Here is a 15,901-nt window from a genome sequence, read left to right as displayed (position 1 = left end):
TTTGACCTGTTAAATGGGCAAAAGAATCTCAGTCGTAGATTGAAAGTTGAAGGAGTATTTTATCTTTATGTCCCATCCGTAGTTATTGAAACTTCTTCTTTTAGTATATGTTTTCTATACATAATAATCTTATTTGAGTCACTATATGGAGTTCATATTTGAATAGTGGTTAGTTAAATCAAATATACAAGACTTTTAAAAAATATTCACTGATAAAAACCATACAAGTAGGATAATCTGAGATTAAAATGCAAATCCGAGTTGTTTTTTCCGTGTGCCTGAGGTCTGGATTCACAGTACGTTGTTCGTTGTTCGCCGCAGAGTGGCTTTGATTTGTTTAGACTCTCGTTTCCAGTTTTGTTTGTCCAACCAATTAAAACTTTGTATTTTTTCCACGGGGTCTGTTTGCACTCCAAAACGGGTTTGCCGATCCAACACTTTTTTTTTTTTGGTAAAATTTTCAGCTGAATTTCGAGTTGTAAACATTTGACTCTGGTGCGTCAGTTTGTGTATGTGGCCAAAATACAAGTTGCCCCGGGGCGGAGTTGCTGGATTTTTGGGGCGGTGCGTGACCACACATGACCAACTGAAATTTTGCATCCACATTGGAGCGAATCACACTTTATCACTTGTATATTTATTTCAAATTTCGAATATTATATTTTATTATAGAAAATAAAATAGAACAAAATGTACCTAAAAATTTCATTTCTTTTCATTATCCACTAATTTATATAATAAATATAATAAAATATTAATACTACAGTATAATGCGATTCAATGAAAATTTTCTGGGTTGTTTCAAAGTTGTATATTGTGAGACTCGAAACACCAACTATTTATAGCTTTTCCGTGATTTTTTCGAGATCACGCGCCTCTTGCATCGACTGTCTGTGTTTTTTCGTGGATCGCAGCTCGCTTTTTAGTCGGTTCCAAGTCATCGCAGCGTGTCAATGGACCGACTTTATCCAGGGGGCTGGGAACGGTCAAAAAGTTGGGCATTCTATGGCGCTGAAAGACAAACAGCTCGCGGCCAACGATGGCCATTAGTTAAAGGTCTGGTACAACAGTACGACCGTCGGTAGTAAATGAGAAAAATCAACAGACTAGGGAACTCAATAAAATAGTCGGTGATGGAAATGAAAATGGAGGGGACTCCGGAGGGCTGAGCGCTGGCTAATGGAGAAATGTATCTGGCGGATGGACAAGTAAATCGAATGGATCGCCATGTAGTTGTCGCAACCGTGACGGATGTCTGGGCTACCTATTCCAGTTCCCTTTGGTCATTCATTAAAGGTGCCGCACGTTTTCATTAAGAATGCGCCGCGCGGAGGAGGAGTACGCGGAAATGAGGGCGAACCCTCCCAGCGCGATCCTCAATCCTTTCGAGGACGAGAGCGTCCTTGCCCTAAATATTCACCGCACGGCATTGTAGACGCTTTATGGCCAATCCTTTCTGCTTGTGTGTTTGCAAACAATTCGATTTTATGGCCGCCTAAGCGAATTTCCCCGCCTCAATTAGGCTGAGGTTGTAAACTCATAAAGCAAACACGCGAGAGTGCGAACGCCGAGCAGGCAGCCGGCAAAAAAAAGGAGGAAAAAAGGAAGAATTCGGGGCAGGCATTCCGTTTGCACAGGACATCCACGCAAATGCGCATGTCCTTTGAGCGCAATTAGCCGGCGGGAAAATCCGAGTCCAGCGAACCCAGAGCAAACCCAGCGATCGAGTTCGTTTCCGAAGTCTTTCGTTCGCCATTCTTGGCTTTCCGCCCATGGGTTCGCCCCTTTCTCGTCTGTTTGCTCGAACCCAAACCCAGTCCCAAACCCAGTCCCAATCGCAAACCCAATCACAAACACAGACTCAGACCCATACCCAGACCCATACCCAAAACCCAGACTCATTTACATATTGCTCGTTTTCTGCTGTTTTCGCTGCGCTTAAGTATGTTTGCCCGGTCCGATCTCTCCGTGTTTGCTTTGGACCATCTCGACCATCTTGACCATCTTGGCCTGTTTGCCGCCTCTCCACTTTTTGCTCTTCGATGCCGCTGCAGGATTTTCGTGGAAATCTACAGCTTTAACGAGCTTCAAACTTAAAAATGGCGTGACTCGACAAACAAAAGATGTGAGAGACAAATGAAGTCTGCTTCCAAATAGGCGCTGCTATGTGGTCGAAGTTTTTAAAAGTGCTATGATAAAATTAGCTACTTTTCATGATTTATAATTTTTATAATTAAGAAATAATATATGCGGTAGCATTCAAATCTAAAGAGCATAATTTTTGCTATATATCCCATTAAAGAGAAGACCCCTGCGATAGTCTCATAGTCATTGTGTTTTCTATCCCAACTCAAATACACTTATATTTTAAAAGCGCAAAACTACATCTATTTCGTTGAATAATACTGGACCGCCATTAAAAATGAATCGCCTGTTTGTCAGAAGGGCGGGACAGCATGTAACCAGGAGTCTTTTTGGTCCAAATGCGAGTCGTCTGCCTCAAGTGACCTGCGTTCGAGATGCGTGTTGCAAGGATGAGTATTCCTTGATAGACCACAAGTTCGATGCGATTGTGATTGGTGCCGGTGGAGCTGGAATGCGGGCTGGCTTTGGCCTGGCGGAGAAGGGTTTCCAAACGGCCATTATATCAAAGCTATTTCCCACCCGATCTCACACGGTGGCTGCCCAGGGTGGCGTTAATGCCGCCCTCTCAAATATGGACAAGGACGACTGGAAGTACCACTTCTATGACACGGTGAAGGGCTCCGATTGGCTGGGTGATCAGAACGCGATCCATTACATGTGTCGGGAGGCGGAGAAGGCGGTCTGCGAACTGGACATGTACGGGATGCCCTTCTCGCGAAAGCCCGATGGCAAGATCTACCAGCGACCTTTTGGAGGTCAGACCTTGGACTACGGAAAGGGCGGTGTGGCCAGGAGGGCGTGTGCATGTGCAGATCGCACGGGTCACGCCCTCATTCACACACTGTACGGACAAACGCTGAAGCACTCGGATTCTTGCCACTATTTTGTGGACTACTTCGTCCTGGATCTGATCATGTCGCAGGGTGCATGTGTGGGATGTTTGGCCTGGAAACTGGATGATGGCACCTTCCATCGGTTTCTGGCTAAAAATACGGTTGTTGCCGCCGGCGGTTGTGGTAGGGTTTACTTCTCCACGACCGCCGGACACACGTGTACCGGCGATGGCAATGCGTGGGTATCCAGACAGGAACTACCGCTCATGGACATGGAGTTTGTGCAGTTTCATCCCACTGGCATCTACGGAGCCGGATGCCTCATCACCGAGGGAGTTAGGGGCGAAGGCGGTTTCTTCTTGAACTGCAAGGGAGAACGTTTCATGGAACGCTATGCCCCAAAGGCCAAGGATCTGGCGTCCAGGGACGTAGTGGCGCGAGCCATGACCATGGAGGTTCTTGCTGGCAATGGTTGTGGTCCGCTCAAGGATCATGTGCACCTGCAGCTCCACCATATCGACGCCAAGATCATCAAGCAGCGACTGCCGGGCATTATGGTCACCGCCAGGATTTTTGCAAAAGTGGACGTGACCAAGGAACCAGTACCAGTGCTGCCAACTGTGCACTACAACATGGGCGGCATACCAACGGATTACAAGGGTCGTGTGGTCACCATCGATGAGAATGGGAAGGAACAGGTGGTCAAGGGGCTGTACTCCTGCGGGGAAACCTCCTGCGCCTCAGTACACGGAGCAAATCGATTGGGTGCCAACTCCCTACTGGATCTGATCATCTTTGGCCGCGTCTGTGCCTTGGACATTGCCGCAAACAGCTGTCCGGGGGATAAGCCGCCCCAGGTGGAGGACAAGGCCACGGAGAAGTCGCTGGATAACTTTAAGCGCCTGCGATGCGCCGACGGATGCATTCCCACAGCGGCGTTGAGAATGGAACTGCAGCGGACCATGACCAAACATGCGGCTGTTTTCCGGGAGGGAAAACTGCTCAAGGAGGGTCTGCTCAAAGTGGCCGAGTTGTGCGAACAGTTCAAGGACATCAAGACAACCGATCGTACGATGGTGTGGAACTCCAATCTAGTTGAAACGCTGGAGCTGCAGAATATGCTGGCCAATGCGGTGCACATCATTACAGCCATGGAAAATCGCAAGGAGTCGAGGGGCTCCCATGCTCGCGAGGATTTCAAGACGCGCGTGGATGAGTTGGACTACGGAGCACCACTGGCGGGACAGAAAAAGAAACCATTTGAGGAGCATTGGCGCAAGCACACCATGACCTTTGCCCTGGGTAACAAAGGATGTGCCTCGATCAAATATCGCCCGGTTGTGGACACCACTTTGGACAGCTCCGTTGCACCCATTCCACCTGCTCCGCGCACCTACTGAACATTTATGTGCAGTTTTGAGCTGGTACAGTTTCATTCTCTTACATTCCCTGGGATATTAAAATGACAACGCATATGGACCATAAAAATGTGGCCATCTTGTATAAATCCATAAGATGAAAACAACAACAAAAATGTATTCTCTTGTTCTATTTTAATTGTAAAAATTTAAACGATTTTCTGATACTGAACACCCAACTCACAGTCATTTAGAATATTTTTGAATGTAATATTGAATGACCATTCGATTTATTTTTGGATTTAATTCGTTAATTGAAACAGAAAATCGTTGAAGGAAACATATAAATTTTAAATACTTTTGAACAACTTAGATTCTCTCGTTTGTCTAAGCTTCTTTAAATGTATAAGAGTGCTTTTAACATTAGAAATCGATTTCATCGAAAGTGGAATACTAGTTTTGGTAGGTGCTAGCTCAAATTCGTATAAAGTATCATCATTTTCCACCATATTCTCCGTACTTGTCATTATAGTAAGCCATAAAATGTACGGTGTTACGATGAAAAAAATTAAGTCCAGGATAAGGGCGGTCTTCCAAGCGTTGCGCCCAAAAATATCCAAGTGCTTTAGATCCATGGTTGTCTTTAAAATAAATTCGGCGAATGTGCTCCATTTGGAAGTCGGATGTAACCAAAATGGCATTGGAGGTATTTCCGACCACTCGCGCAGAAGCAAAAGATTGTGAAGGGAGTTAGTGTCGTGGCTGGAGTTCAGTCTCCGAAATTCCCCATCCAGCACATGGTATAAGTTAGCCTCCCGGAAGGCGGAAAATCGTCCTCTTAGCCAAAAATTGGTGGAGAGATCAGCGAAAGCCAAGTCCACATCGAGGCAACCCATTGAGGTGCTCGCCAGCTGGTATAAGACCGCTTTCCAATCTCCGCACTTCGGCTGATGTGACGAGCAGAGTAGCAAAAGCCACTCGCCAGAAAGCACCTCCTTCCAGTTGCCCTCATCAATGCGAGTAATTAATCCATCTCCATATTCGGCCATCATATAGCTAGTCTCTGATTTCCGGGATGATCGGGGACATACGTCGATATTGACTGGACTTTTCGGGAGCATCGCGTTTGGAATAACCCCAAAAACCGATAGAAGAAGAATTAGCTTTGACTTCATCCTCCCAACGGATTGTATAATGTTTTGTATTGAGTTTTTTTTCGTACGACTTTCCGTATAAAATATAAATGACTGTAATGTCTCAGACTATGTTTAACTAAAATCGCTCAGGGGACTTGAAAAAATATTTGACAACTTACTAAGAAATCTACTAACTAAAATCACTTTTGCATTGACCTTTAAGATACGATTTTATTACGAAATGGAAATGAGTAGTACAGTTGCCTCCGCAGACCACTAACAGGTCATTAGCATGAGATGGCTAACGGTAACAGTCCATCTCGATTGCCGATGCTGTTCTCGAGCGACTGTTGCCGATGGCTGAGTGTAAATAATTACCAGGCGCAGGGATAACTTGTAGGTTATGCGAGGAGCACTGGTAACAGGAGGATCCGATGGGAGGACCACCCCTAATGACCACAATAAATTATTTTCATTTAGGGGCATTTAGCATAGAGAAAAAGCCGAGTGGCTGGTAAAGAAATAATTTATAGCTGTTGAAAACTTAACATGTTTATTTGGCCACATATGTGTGAGTGTGTGTGTATGTGTGGGTTTTGGGGTAAAATGGGAAATTGTTGGGGTGTGTGTGTCCAATAATAATGGCGCTTGTTAGGGCTTATGAGTAAAATGCTTGTGTGCGTGTGGGGGACAACAAATGAAAGGCCAGAATAGAACAGAACCGAACCACAGGAATACTTTGCAGGGACACCTTGCCCGTCCTGCCAACGTACCACCACCCACTGGCCAAACACCAAGGACATGGACATGCCCCAACTATTTGGTATGTATTTCGTGTGCCAGTGTGGGTAGAATTGTTGCTATTTCATATGGTTTTGCTGCTGGAAAAATTACAGTTGCATACACATTTGCCTGTGTTAAATTGTCCCACAACCAATACAAAGTGACCTTTTCATTTATTTTTATGATGCCACCCCCCCTCGGCCCACAGCAACATTTCCCATCTACCATTTACCAATTTACCGCCAACCTTCCGCCCCGCGCCACATGCTGCATGAATGCCCGCCCAGTATGGGCCATAAAAAATAGTTCGCTCGATTCAACTTTCCTGCGGCAACAAATGTTGGTTACTACGGCCCAAAAGAGGACTCCATGCTACTGGATAGAATGTATTTTTTTCCAGGATTTTGAATTTGTTTATTTCAGACTGGGCCTAATGGCAGGGAAATCTGTGGCCGCCCCGTTTAGTGGCATGTTGTGTTGAATCTCCTCTAAGTTGATGGTGCTCATTCTTATGTCATTACGTTTAACATGGAAAATTACCATATTTTGCCAGCTCTATTGGCATCAACTCCTATGCAAAACCCATAATTGGCTTCTTAAAAAGTATTAAAGGTATTTATTCGCGTGGGTTGAAAACTTAAAACTGTCCTCATAACTTTGCTGATATCTATGCGACGCACAACTTTCTTTTTGCCTCTGTATTTGGGGAAAGTTTGAAGTACTTGGCCAAAGTTATAGTTTAAATAGTTCAGCTCGAGCCCTGTAATAAATTTTAATGTTAAAGTAAGTGTTTAGACGAAGGACGGGGTATATAATATCTGCACTCGTTTCTGTGCAAGGAAATATGCAGTTGGAATTTATTATTTATTTATTTAATTTGAAAAACAAACTTTTTGCTTTCAACTTTTTGGGTGCGAACAAACTTCTTAAGGCATGTGGTTTGTAACAAGAAATGGGTTTTATTTATTTGTTACTTTGTTTTTCGATCGAAACTTTCATATTGACGTCTTGCTTAATATCAAGCCATACACTGCAGAATTTTTATGTATTACTTATTTAATATTTAAAATCTATTTTCATGCGGCAATCTATCTTGTGGCACTCGAGACTTTTTACTCTGCTGTCTAGCTCTTTAGTTTCCCCTCGTGTTTTGACTCCAAGTTGGCTGCAACTCTGCAAGTTGATTCTGCACTTCATCGGAAAACAAAACAAAATGTTTCAGCTTAAGCTTTTACCCAGTCACTTCAGTTTGCGAACGAGTGCAGTGGACTTGCCCCGTCCCGAGGCAAGATGCTACACGAAAATTGAATGTACTAGGCAAAATAATTTGACCTCAGATGCATATATGTATATTTGATTTCATATAAAAGAAAAATTAAAAATGTTTGTAGAGATTTATTACACTTAATTGATGCACAAAATATGACAGGGAGAAAAAATAATGGTATATTGTTTACTTCGTTACAAAAAATAGGTACATCTATTCGTATATATTTTATTTAATTATATAAATATATATTAGAAATATTATATAATTTTGTACTTATAAAAGGAAATTGTATATATGTTCCACTGCAACATGATTGCATTCATTGGAATTGTATCTTCATTTGAATTGTATCTTCTTTCAACAATGAAGTATTTTATTTTTCCGAGTGATGTTGCATTGCTCGGTAGCTCGTTATCGAGTTTGGCATTTAAAGGATTTGCCGGAGAGACACGAGTGGGGGAATATATCTGTTCCGTGGCCCCAGGCGCTCCACTGGCCCATCATTTATATGTTGAATTCGAGCCTTTGACTCAATCATCTGCTCGTTCGGAGGCAGCAGGAGCACCATAATTTCCATTAGAATTGCCCCGGGAGTGAACCGAGTCAAAGGCAGCCATTATCCCAACAGCCTACGTATCCGGCTGGCCAGTTTGACCACTTTGGCAGCCAACTATTTTGGCCATACTAAACTGCATTCTGGGCCGATCTATTTCCCTTGTTTTATTTTCGGTTCGTCTCGTTTCGGCTTGTTTTCGTTTTGTTTTGGGGTAATGGTTTCTGGGTTTGGTTATTGGGGTGAACGTGGTTTTCCTATTTTCCAGACACACAAACAATCGCCCAAACAGTTTGGGCCGTATAAATTTGATTTATTAATAAATTATACACTCTCCACTAGACTGAAAATTTATTTCTATTTCCATTTATATACTTGCAGGTGAGTTTTCCGGGCGTGGAAAGTGCATAAAATCCGGGGGCAGGTAAGCTGGTGCACTAGACATGTACGACAAATTGAATTTCCATTGTGCAACTGGATACTTACATATGTTTTCCCCTAAATTGATGGCCAAATATAAAACGTATTGAGTGCATGCTTGGGAAACAAACAAATTGGGAATTGTCTTTTTTTAATTCAGCCCAAAAGAACGCTGCAGGAAAATAATTCTTCTATCATGAGTTGCATGCAGCAAAGTATGCACCAGAAAATATGAAGCATCTGCGTTTGTAAGGTGACGCAAGGTGTGATGACGTTATTTGTGGCATTACAACTTAAGTTGGGTTATATTGTAGGTGAAATTTTGGAATAATACAACGTTGATTAGACAATCACAGCTGCACTACAGTATAGCCACAAAAATGTTCGATGCCAAAAGCATTTCGTCGAAGAAAATTCCTTGCCACTTTCTGTAAGCCAGTTATTGACAATATTGTCCTAACTTATAAATGCCACATTTTTCCCGACCACAACTAGAAAAGCAAAAACGCATGTCAGAACCATTTGATAGCTGCAAGGAATTCCTGTCCTATCGCCATATCCACAGTCAATCAAGAATTTAATGTCGATACCGACTTGAAAGTGGGTGATGGGCAGGCAGTTTCCTCGGCTCACAAGTCGAACCAGGACTCGGAATGGCGGCAGGATCTCTGGGGAGGCAGATGGCATGAAATTTGAATAGGCCTGCCCATGTGGGACTCGTTCTTGTGTCTGACAACATTTTCCTTGAGCAAATGTTTGGGGTGATGATGATGATTGCACTCACACATCGAGTTGACACTATTCGAAATACATTGCGTTTGCCTTGCTCTCGGGAGTCAAATGAGTTTTGCATAAACAAACATTGTCGACCGACCAGTCCCTTGCCACCTGCTGCTCGGAAAACAAGTGGGAAAGTTGACTGGCTCGACCAGAAGTTGCCCGGTATCATGAATGCGAAATAAAAATATTGAGCACCAACATGAAGAATGATACACCTATAGGAGGAAACTTAGCTTTTTATACATTTAAATGTAATTTAACATATTCCTCGAATTCCTCAAGCTGAAACTACTCACCTTACTTTTCATTACGAAAGTTCTCAGAAGAACAATAGATCCTTCTAACTGAAAGTTACCGGGTACACAGATTATTTTGCCTGGACAAGAATCAGGTCTGGGCTCCAGATGGGAATGCATAATTAAGGGAAGCAGGAAAAATGAGCAGGCCCTCGACGGCCATTCCAAATTATTTTTTGTTGCCCACATTGTACTTCCTGCAGCAGAGTTTGCTTCCGTTTTTCAAATTAAAATACGTTTAGCTCGGAGCGCACGTACACATTTATCATTTTATTATGGCAAAGGCGAAGGCTGGAGTTGTACTTCCAACTCTGCCATTTTGTTTTCTTGCGCACTTTCGAATATTACGTGCTGGCCAACGGGGCGCATGAGTAATGCGAGCACATTGTGCACACAGAACTGAAGTTCGGCTGCCTTGTCTGTCGACCTGTTTTTCGCCCTAAGTTTCCCTATTACAACACCCATTCTGCAATGCGAATTTCGTTGAGCAGATTTCCATTAATGGTCACCCGGCTGCCTTGCCTGTTTTCCTTTGTTTTCAGCTCTGTGGCAGCAAATATGAACAGGAAAAACATCGGACAATGATAGCACACTGAACAACCAACCCCAGAAAGTAAACACAAAAAAATGGAATTTCTTTAAATTAGTTTGGCAGTACTTTAAGATTTTACACAACTCTATGTGCTATTATACCTAAGAATAAATAAAACTACCAAGAAATTGCATTTAATAACTTACAGTTAACTTATTATTATTTTCTGTGCAGTGGACAACTAAATTCCGTTGCATTTTCATTTCGCTCGTCCTGGAAAGGACTCCCTTTTTTTTTGCTCTGGACTTGGTTTGTTTCACATTTATATTCATTTGTTTTCCGTTTTATTTACCCAGCTCAACCGCAGCAACAAATACAAACTATATGGATATGTGTATGTATAATTTTGCACAGAAAGCCAAGGGGAAAATTCTCGTATTAGAACAGTTTTGGGAGCACCAGCGACGCGAAGCGAAATTCATTCTCCAAGTTATCGTCGAATATTTTTGGGGTTTCCGGAAAAGTTAAAACCCCAAGCCCGATGACCAAGTTTTGTGGGCTTCAACTAATTAATTGGGTATTTGTTGGGCTTTGCAGTGCGGGGAAATGCTGCAATACTTTCAGGATTCTCATGGTTACTCCTGGGATGTAGGTTCAGAATAAGGATTGGGCCATCTGAAGGAGTTAGAGTTTAAATTAATATTTTTAGCTTCGCTCTGATTGCTTTATAAAGTTTTAAGCCTGACCACACAAATGTTATAATTTAAACCAGACAGAAGCTTATTTATTTTAAACAATTAATCAGTTATTTAATGTTGAGCTTACCAACATATATATTGCTCATTTTCTCTTAAATACTGCATTTCAATAGTTAGTTTGTTCTTGAATTACTATCTAGAAAACTTTAAATACCCCATGTTAGTAGATCGAACACTTTCGAGCTCACATTTCAACTCCGGCGAAAGTTATTTCGGTAACTTCTTAAGCACCATCAAATACTGCGTGCTTGTTCATTATTTCCAACAACTTTCCAATGAGAAACTTTCGAGGGACAAAAACCGGACAGCCAGCAAACTGTGCTCAAGATTTGGGCATCTGCCTGGGACAAGGGAAAGTATTGCTAATTGCAGTTTGTCCACAGGGAAGAAGCAACAAGCTGCTTCTGTCCACGATTGTGCCTCCTTTAACCCACATCTCATTCATTCTCAGGAAGCACCCATTAAACCACCTAACCACTAAGACTTGGCCACTGAAAAGTTGGCCAAGTTAGCGCTGTAATGTGGCCAAAAAGAAGTATCTAGACTGAAGTCTGGTTTTTTGGTTGGCTATAATATATGCCATATGGGTATAGGAATTCTTTTTCGGATCAGTCTTAAGTGGCACTTATGAGAATCTAGCTTAAATGCTTTGCCCGGAATTTAATGTGAAATGCGCTTTATCTTAAGCCATCCAGCAAGTCGCCGTGGGGTAGTCCAAATATTTAGCGAGTCAGTAGCGGGAATCTTGTAGTCGGTTCACACCATTAAAGCGCTCTAACTTGTTATCCGTCCAGTATATATTTTCCCTGGAAAAGGTGCAGCACGGGATGGAAGGTAGCGGGAAAAGCGGGAAAATGGCAACAAAGAGTGTGCCGGTACTCGCCCGCCGGCTACCGGGTGAAAAAGAGCGATCTTTGCCGTAAAAATGCTGTCGCTGTCCGGACTCCGGAGCGTGAAAAGCGTACTGCGGTGGGGGAAGGGAAAATGGAAGGAAAATGAGGGTCCTGGTTACGGGTTGCTGTTGCTTTGAACTTGGCGGCACCGGCCGTTTCCATCGCTGCTGCTTTTTGTGACATTTTCGCAGAAGGTTTTTGCATTCGTGCAACTTTTTGTGCACCGCACTGCATTTTATGGTGGAAACACCGCACAACAGATAGGGCGTGCAAATGGGTGGGCGTGGCAGCTGGCTCGCCGCCTTAAAGTTCGCCGTTTGCGTGCCCGTTAATTTTGTTTGCACTCGCGAGGAGTGCGAAAATTTATTCTAAGCCCTCGCCCGCTCTAATTTCTGTGGCCAAGAGCACTTCGGTACAGTGCAACGGGCTGAACTGATTTGGCAGTCAACAAAATACTTATATTTGTGGCCAGAAGCAACAAAACATTGGTATATAAACATATCACTAAACTACTTCAAGCCTTTCTAAAATATGTTACTTAGAGCACATATAAAGATATCCCTAAGATACTTATTTCTTTACTAAATCCTTAAGTGGTATTTCATATACTAACTCTTTTAATTAAAACTATAGTTTTCCTATTTATGTTTAACTTTTTTAAGAATTTTGGCGATTGAAACATTTTGTTGTTATCCTCGTGACATTCTTTGAAAATTATGACCAATCTACAGAATTTCGCCACTCAACATAAGAATGTAAACTCAGTGTAAAAGTTGGAAATCGTGCGTGCGGGAAAGTTTTTCTCGACGCGTCGAAAAGTATGCAAATTATTAGAAAAGTTTTTCACATTTTTCACTGCTCTTTCGCTGGCACTGCGTTTCACACATTTGACAATTTCCTAAATCCTCGTTTGCCACATCTTGGGGCAACTTCGAGAAAAGAGGACCTAAGTGAGCACAAAAGTAGGCTAAATTATTAATGTTCCTCAGCAGCCATTTTCCTCCTGAATATCCCTCACCACCCAGGAAACACCAGTCGGAGCAGACTGGTCAGGCCAAGAGCAGACGTCAGGTCCCGGGGCCGAGTGCCCATCACATCCTTCTGGTGTTTAGTTGTGCACTGAAAAAAATATATAGCTACTTTTCCTACTGTTCATCATTTTCAGTTAAAGCAAAATCTACAATTAAGTTATTCTGAGTAGTTACTCAACAAAAAGCAATGAATAACAATAAAATCTTTAATGCAGTTAACTATTTATCAACCAGCTATCATTTATGTATTATTTTAACTGTGTCAAGTGGCACATGTCCAGTTCTTTTTTAGAAATATTTTGTTTTCTATATTTGAATGAATTAGAACTCTGCTTTAACCCTTGTAGTTGGCTTAGTGTGCCTTTCAGGTTGCGACAATTTAATGCCCTGTTCTTGACATTCGGCCGGACCGGGCCTGCCCATCCGATTTAGGTGTGTCCGGAGAAGCCCATTGCCAACCACTCTGACCACCCTCCGGCATCCGCATGGCCATGTGGGTGGTGCAATTTGTCAGTTTCCCCACTCGACCTCGCCCGTCCTCGGTCCTCTGTTGCGGAAATTATTATTTTGTTTAATGATTTGTGCTTAGTTTCGTAATTGAGACTGTACAAGGGATGCTTACGGGGCAAGGGGAAAGGAGCAAGGACAGGAAAAAGGACTCTGCTCTTGACCCACAATGGAAAATGGCAACAATGAAAAAGGTGAATGGGAAAGTGGAAAGTGGAAAACTATCGGTATCAAAAGTGGCTGCTGTTGTTTTTCCCTTTTGCCATTTCGTTTTGGGGACAAAACCCATTTCAGCGTGAAAGGAAAGCGAAAGATGAAATATTCTATTTATAAAATTTCGTTGGCATCGAAAATATTTTGAAACCGTCGTTCGGGCAGAAAGTTCATTGTCAATTGATTTCGCAGCCAAGCGTGTCCTGAAACCGAAGGACCCTTCGAGCACTTCTCCATTTTATAATCGAAAGTATTTACTGTTGGGCATTTTGAGCTTGGACTGGAATGCGTTGATTGGAATTTTGCTGGCCAACTAAAACTAAATGAACAGAAATTTTCATATAACAATGCCAAAATAAATTCAATAATGTCAAATTGGTATCCAAACAAATAAATTATCCCTTGGATAGAATGCAATTATTTCAATAATTTAATTTAAGTTTAGTTCTTAGCTGTTCAGCAGTTTGAATATTTTCCTAATTCACTTAATTTAAGTGGTTCGTATTAGCTGACTCATTTTGGTTTTCCATTTAATCTCTTACGTCAGAGGTACAATTTATTAATTATAAGTGCAGGCAGCATTGATTGGAAGGGCCTTTAATTCAAATTGCTGATCATCGATGCATTAATTTGACGCCCATTTGGTCGAATAATTCAATTAAAAATAAAATGCAGCCATAAGCAATATGCAGATGCATTCAGAATCGGCCAAAAACCTTCACTGTGGTTAAAGCTTACAAATGAAACAAAATAGTAGAATGGAGTGACTCAATTTAATATCACCCGCTACATAATTATTTTTGGTGTGTGTGTGTGGGCATTGCGATGAAATCCATTTATCAGCGACATATTAAATGTGAAAATTCCATATTTTATGAAACAATAACCAATGCCAACATATATGTAACTGTGATGCCAGCTACAACAAGAAAACGGGCAAATTAAATGTGGTTTCCAATTAAAACCGGAATGAATGTGACAGACAATTGCCGGCTTCCCGGCAACTCTGAAAGGGTTTTTCATCGTTCGATCCCAAAAGCTGATGGAAAATGCCCTTTAAATGGCAAGCGCAGGGCAGGAAAATGGTTCGAAAAATGTATAATTATCAATTTATGTGTAATTTGCATTCACCATTTGGTAATTTATATCGCTGAAGTGTTTCTCATTTGAAATTCGCTGAATGCATTTCTGTTGCAAGTTACTTTATTTATAACTTTAATTTGTGGTTATTTTAAAAGTACTACAAATTAAACGTCAAGCGCATAGTAAAAGCTCTTAATGGCTGCAAGACGTGCTACGAAATCGGCCAACTAAAGTGATAAAATCCAAAATTAGTGGTATTTTAAGCGGCTCTACACTTCATTAGGTAACGTAGAAAATGTTGGGAATGGTGGCCGAATATTTCAGCATTTTGTTTACACTTTCGCTTGAATGCAATTTCAAGAGCCATGACCGTTCGTGTGCATGTGGGCATGAAATTGCGGAAAAGCGTGAAAATAAAAATGCATTGCATAGTTTTTGGGGCGCTCGAGCCGCCATTTTGCCTTTTGCTTTTTTTCCTGTTGATCTTTGCATGCAGGTTTCCGTTTCCGGGGAAAAACAGTGCACGTGGTCGGCAGCCACTCAGTGAAAGCAGCAAATTAATTCAATTTCACCCGAAGCCGTATCCTCCGTGCTCCGCATTCCGGATAATAGGCGGCTATTTGGCTTAGGACTTGAATCACCGCTCGACTGGCTTCACTGTAATCACAAAATGGTTGTGGCTGGCAAGTCAGTGCTGCCAAGTTTTGGAGAGATCGAATAATATTGGGAGGATATATTCAATAAAATATTACTAAAAATAAATATTTAGAAAAGCATATTAAACTTAAATTTATATGTGAAACTTATTATAATATTACCTTAGGATCCAAAATGTAACCCATAGAATAGAAGAAAAGTCTTGAAAAAATCGAAATGGGCAGCAGTATTTGCAGGATGAGAAGTGAGATATACGGGGCATGTTTACTCACTTAGGCAACTTCCCCGTATCCGTCGCTTTGTCTGTACAGAGCAAATGAAGCGGAAGAACTTCACGTGCCGCCATACAAATTGAAAATCAATGCTGGTGAGTATCGAAGACGGCGACTCTGAAGCCAAAGGACTCTGCCCACGGGGTCCTTTCAACCCCTTGAAGCCGCTGGCCCATAAATCGGCCGCCGCTCGAGTTCGGTGAAGTGGCCATCGAGGCTTTTTCCTTCAATTGGTCGGCATATTTGCCAACAACACAGCCCGTTCGGCCGGAATGGCAGGATAATAAGAATGACTGCGGTATCGGGCGCAGCTCTTCACAGACAACAATTGTGCACAATGCCATGATATTCGAGTGGATCCTTTGAGTGGAGCATCCTTGA

At 42.2% G+C, this 15,901-nt stretch overlaps 3 protein-coding genes across 3 annotated transcripts in view; 2 read left to right on the top strand and 1 right to left on the bottom strand.

Moving 5' to 3' along the window:
- LOC6605359 (putative dipeptidase NECHADRAFT_87110) overlaps positions 1–15,901 on the top strand; it is an 86,769-nt gene that overhangs the window by 11,686 nt on the left and 59,182 nt on the right. The gene's annotated exons all lie outside the window — the stretch shown is intronic.
- On the top strand, positions 2,351–4,567 carry LOC6605366 (succinate dehydrogenase [ubiquinone] flavoprotein subunit, mitochondrial). The gene has a single exon (XM_002030164.2). The coding sequence runs from the start codon at positions 2,423–2,425 to the stop codon at positions 4,376–4,378; it is 1,956 nt and encodes a 651-aa protein (XP_002030200.1). The 5' UTR covers positions 2,351–2,422; the 3' UTR covers positions 4,379–4,567.
- LOC6605365 (thioredoxin-related transmembrane protein 4) lies at positions 4,610–5,591 on the bottom strand. Its single transcript, XM_002030163.2, has one exon. It carries the CDS (start codon positions 5,509–5,511, stop codon positions 4,687–4,689), a length of 825 nt encoding a protein of 274 aa, XP_002030199.1. The 5' UTR covers positions 5,512–5,591; the 3' UTR covers positions 4,610–4,686.

The sequence above is a fragment of the Drosophila sechellia genome, chromosome 3L (assembly GCF_004382195.2).
Source record: "Drosophila sechellia strain sech25 chromosome 3L, ASM438219v1, whole genome shotgun sequence".
Classification (NCBI taxonomy): Eukaryota; Metazoa; Arthropoda; class Insecta; order Diptera; family Drosophilidae; genus Drosophila; species Drosophila sechellia.
The sequence above is the reverse complement of the archived record's forward strand: the minus strand, read 5'-3'. Positions and strand labels throughout refer to the sequence as shown.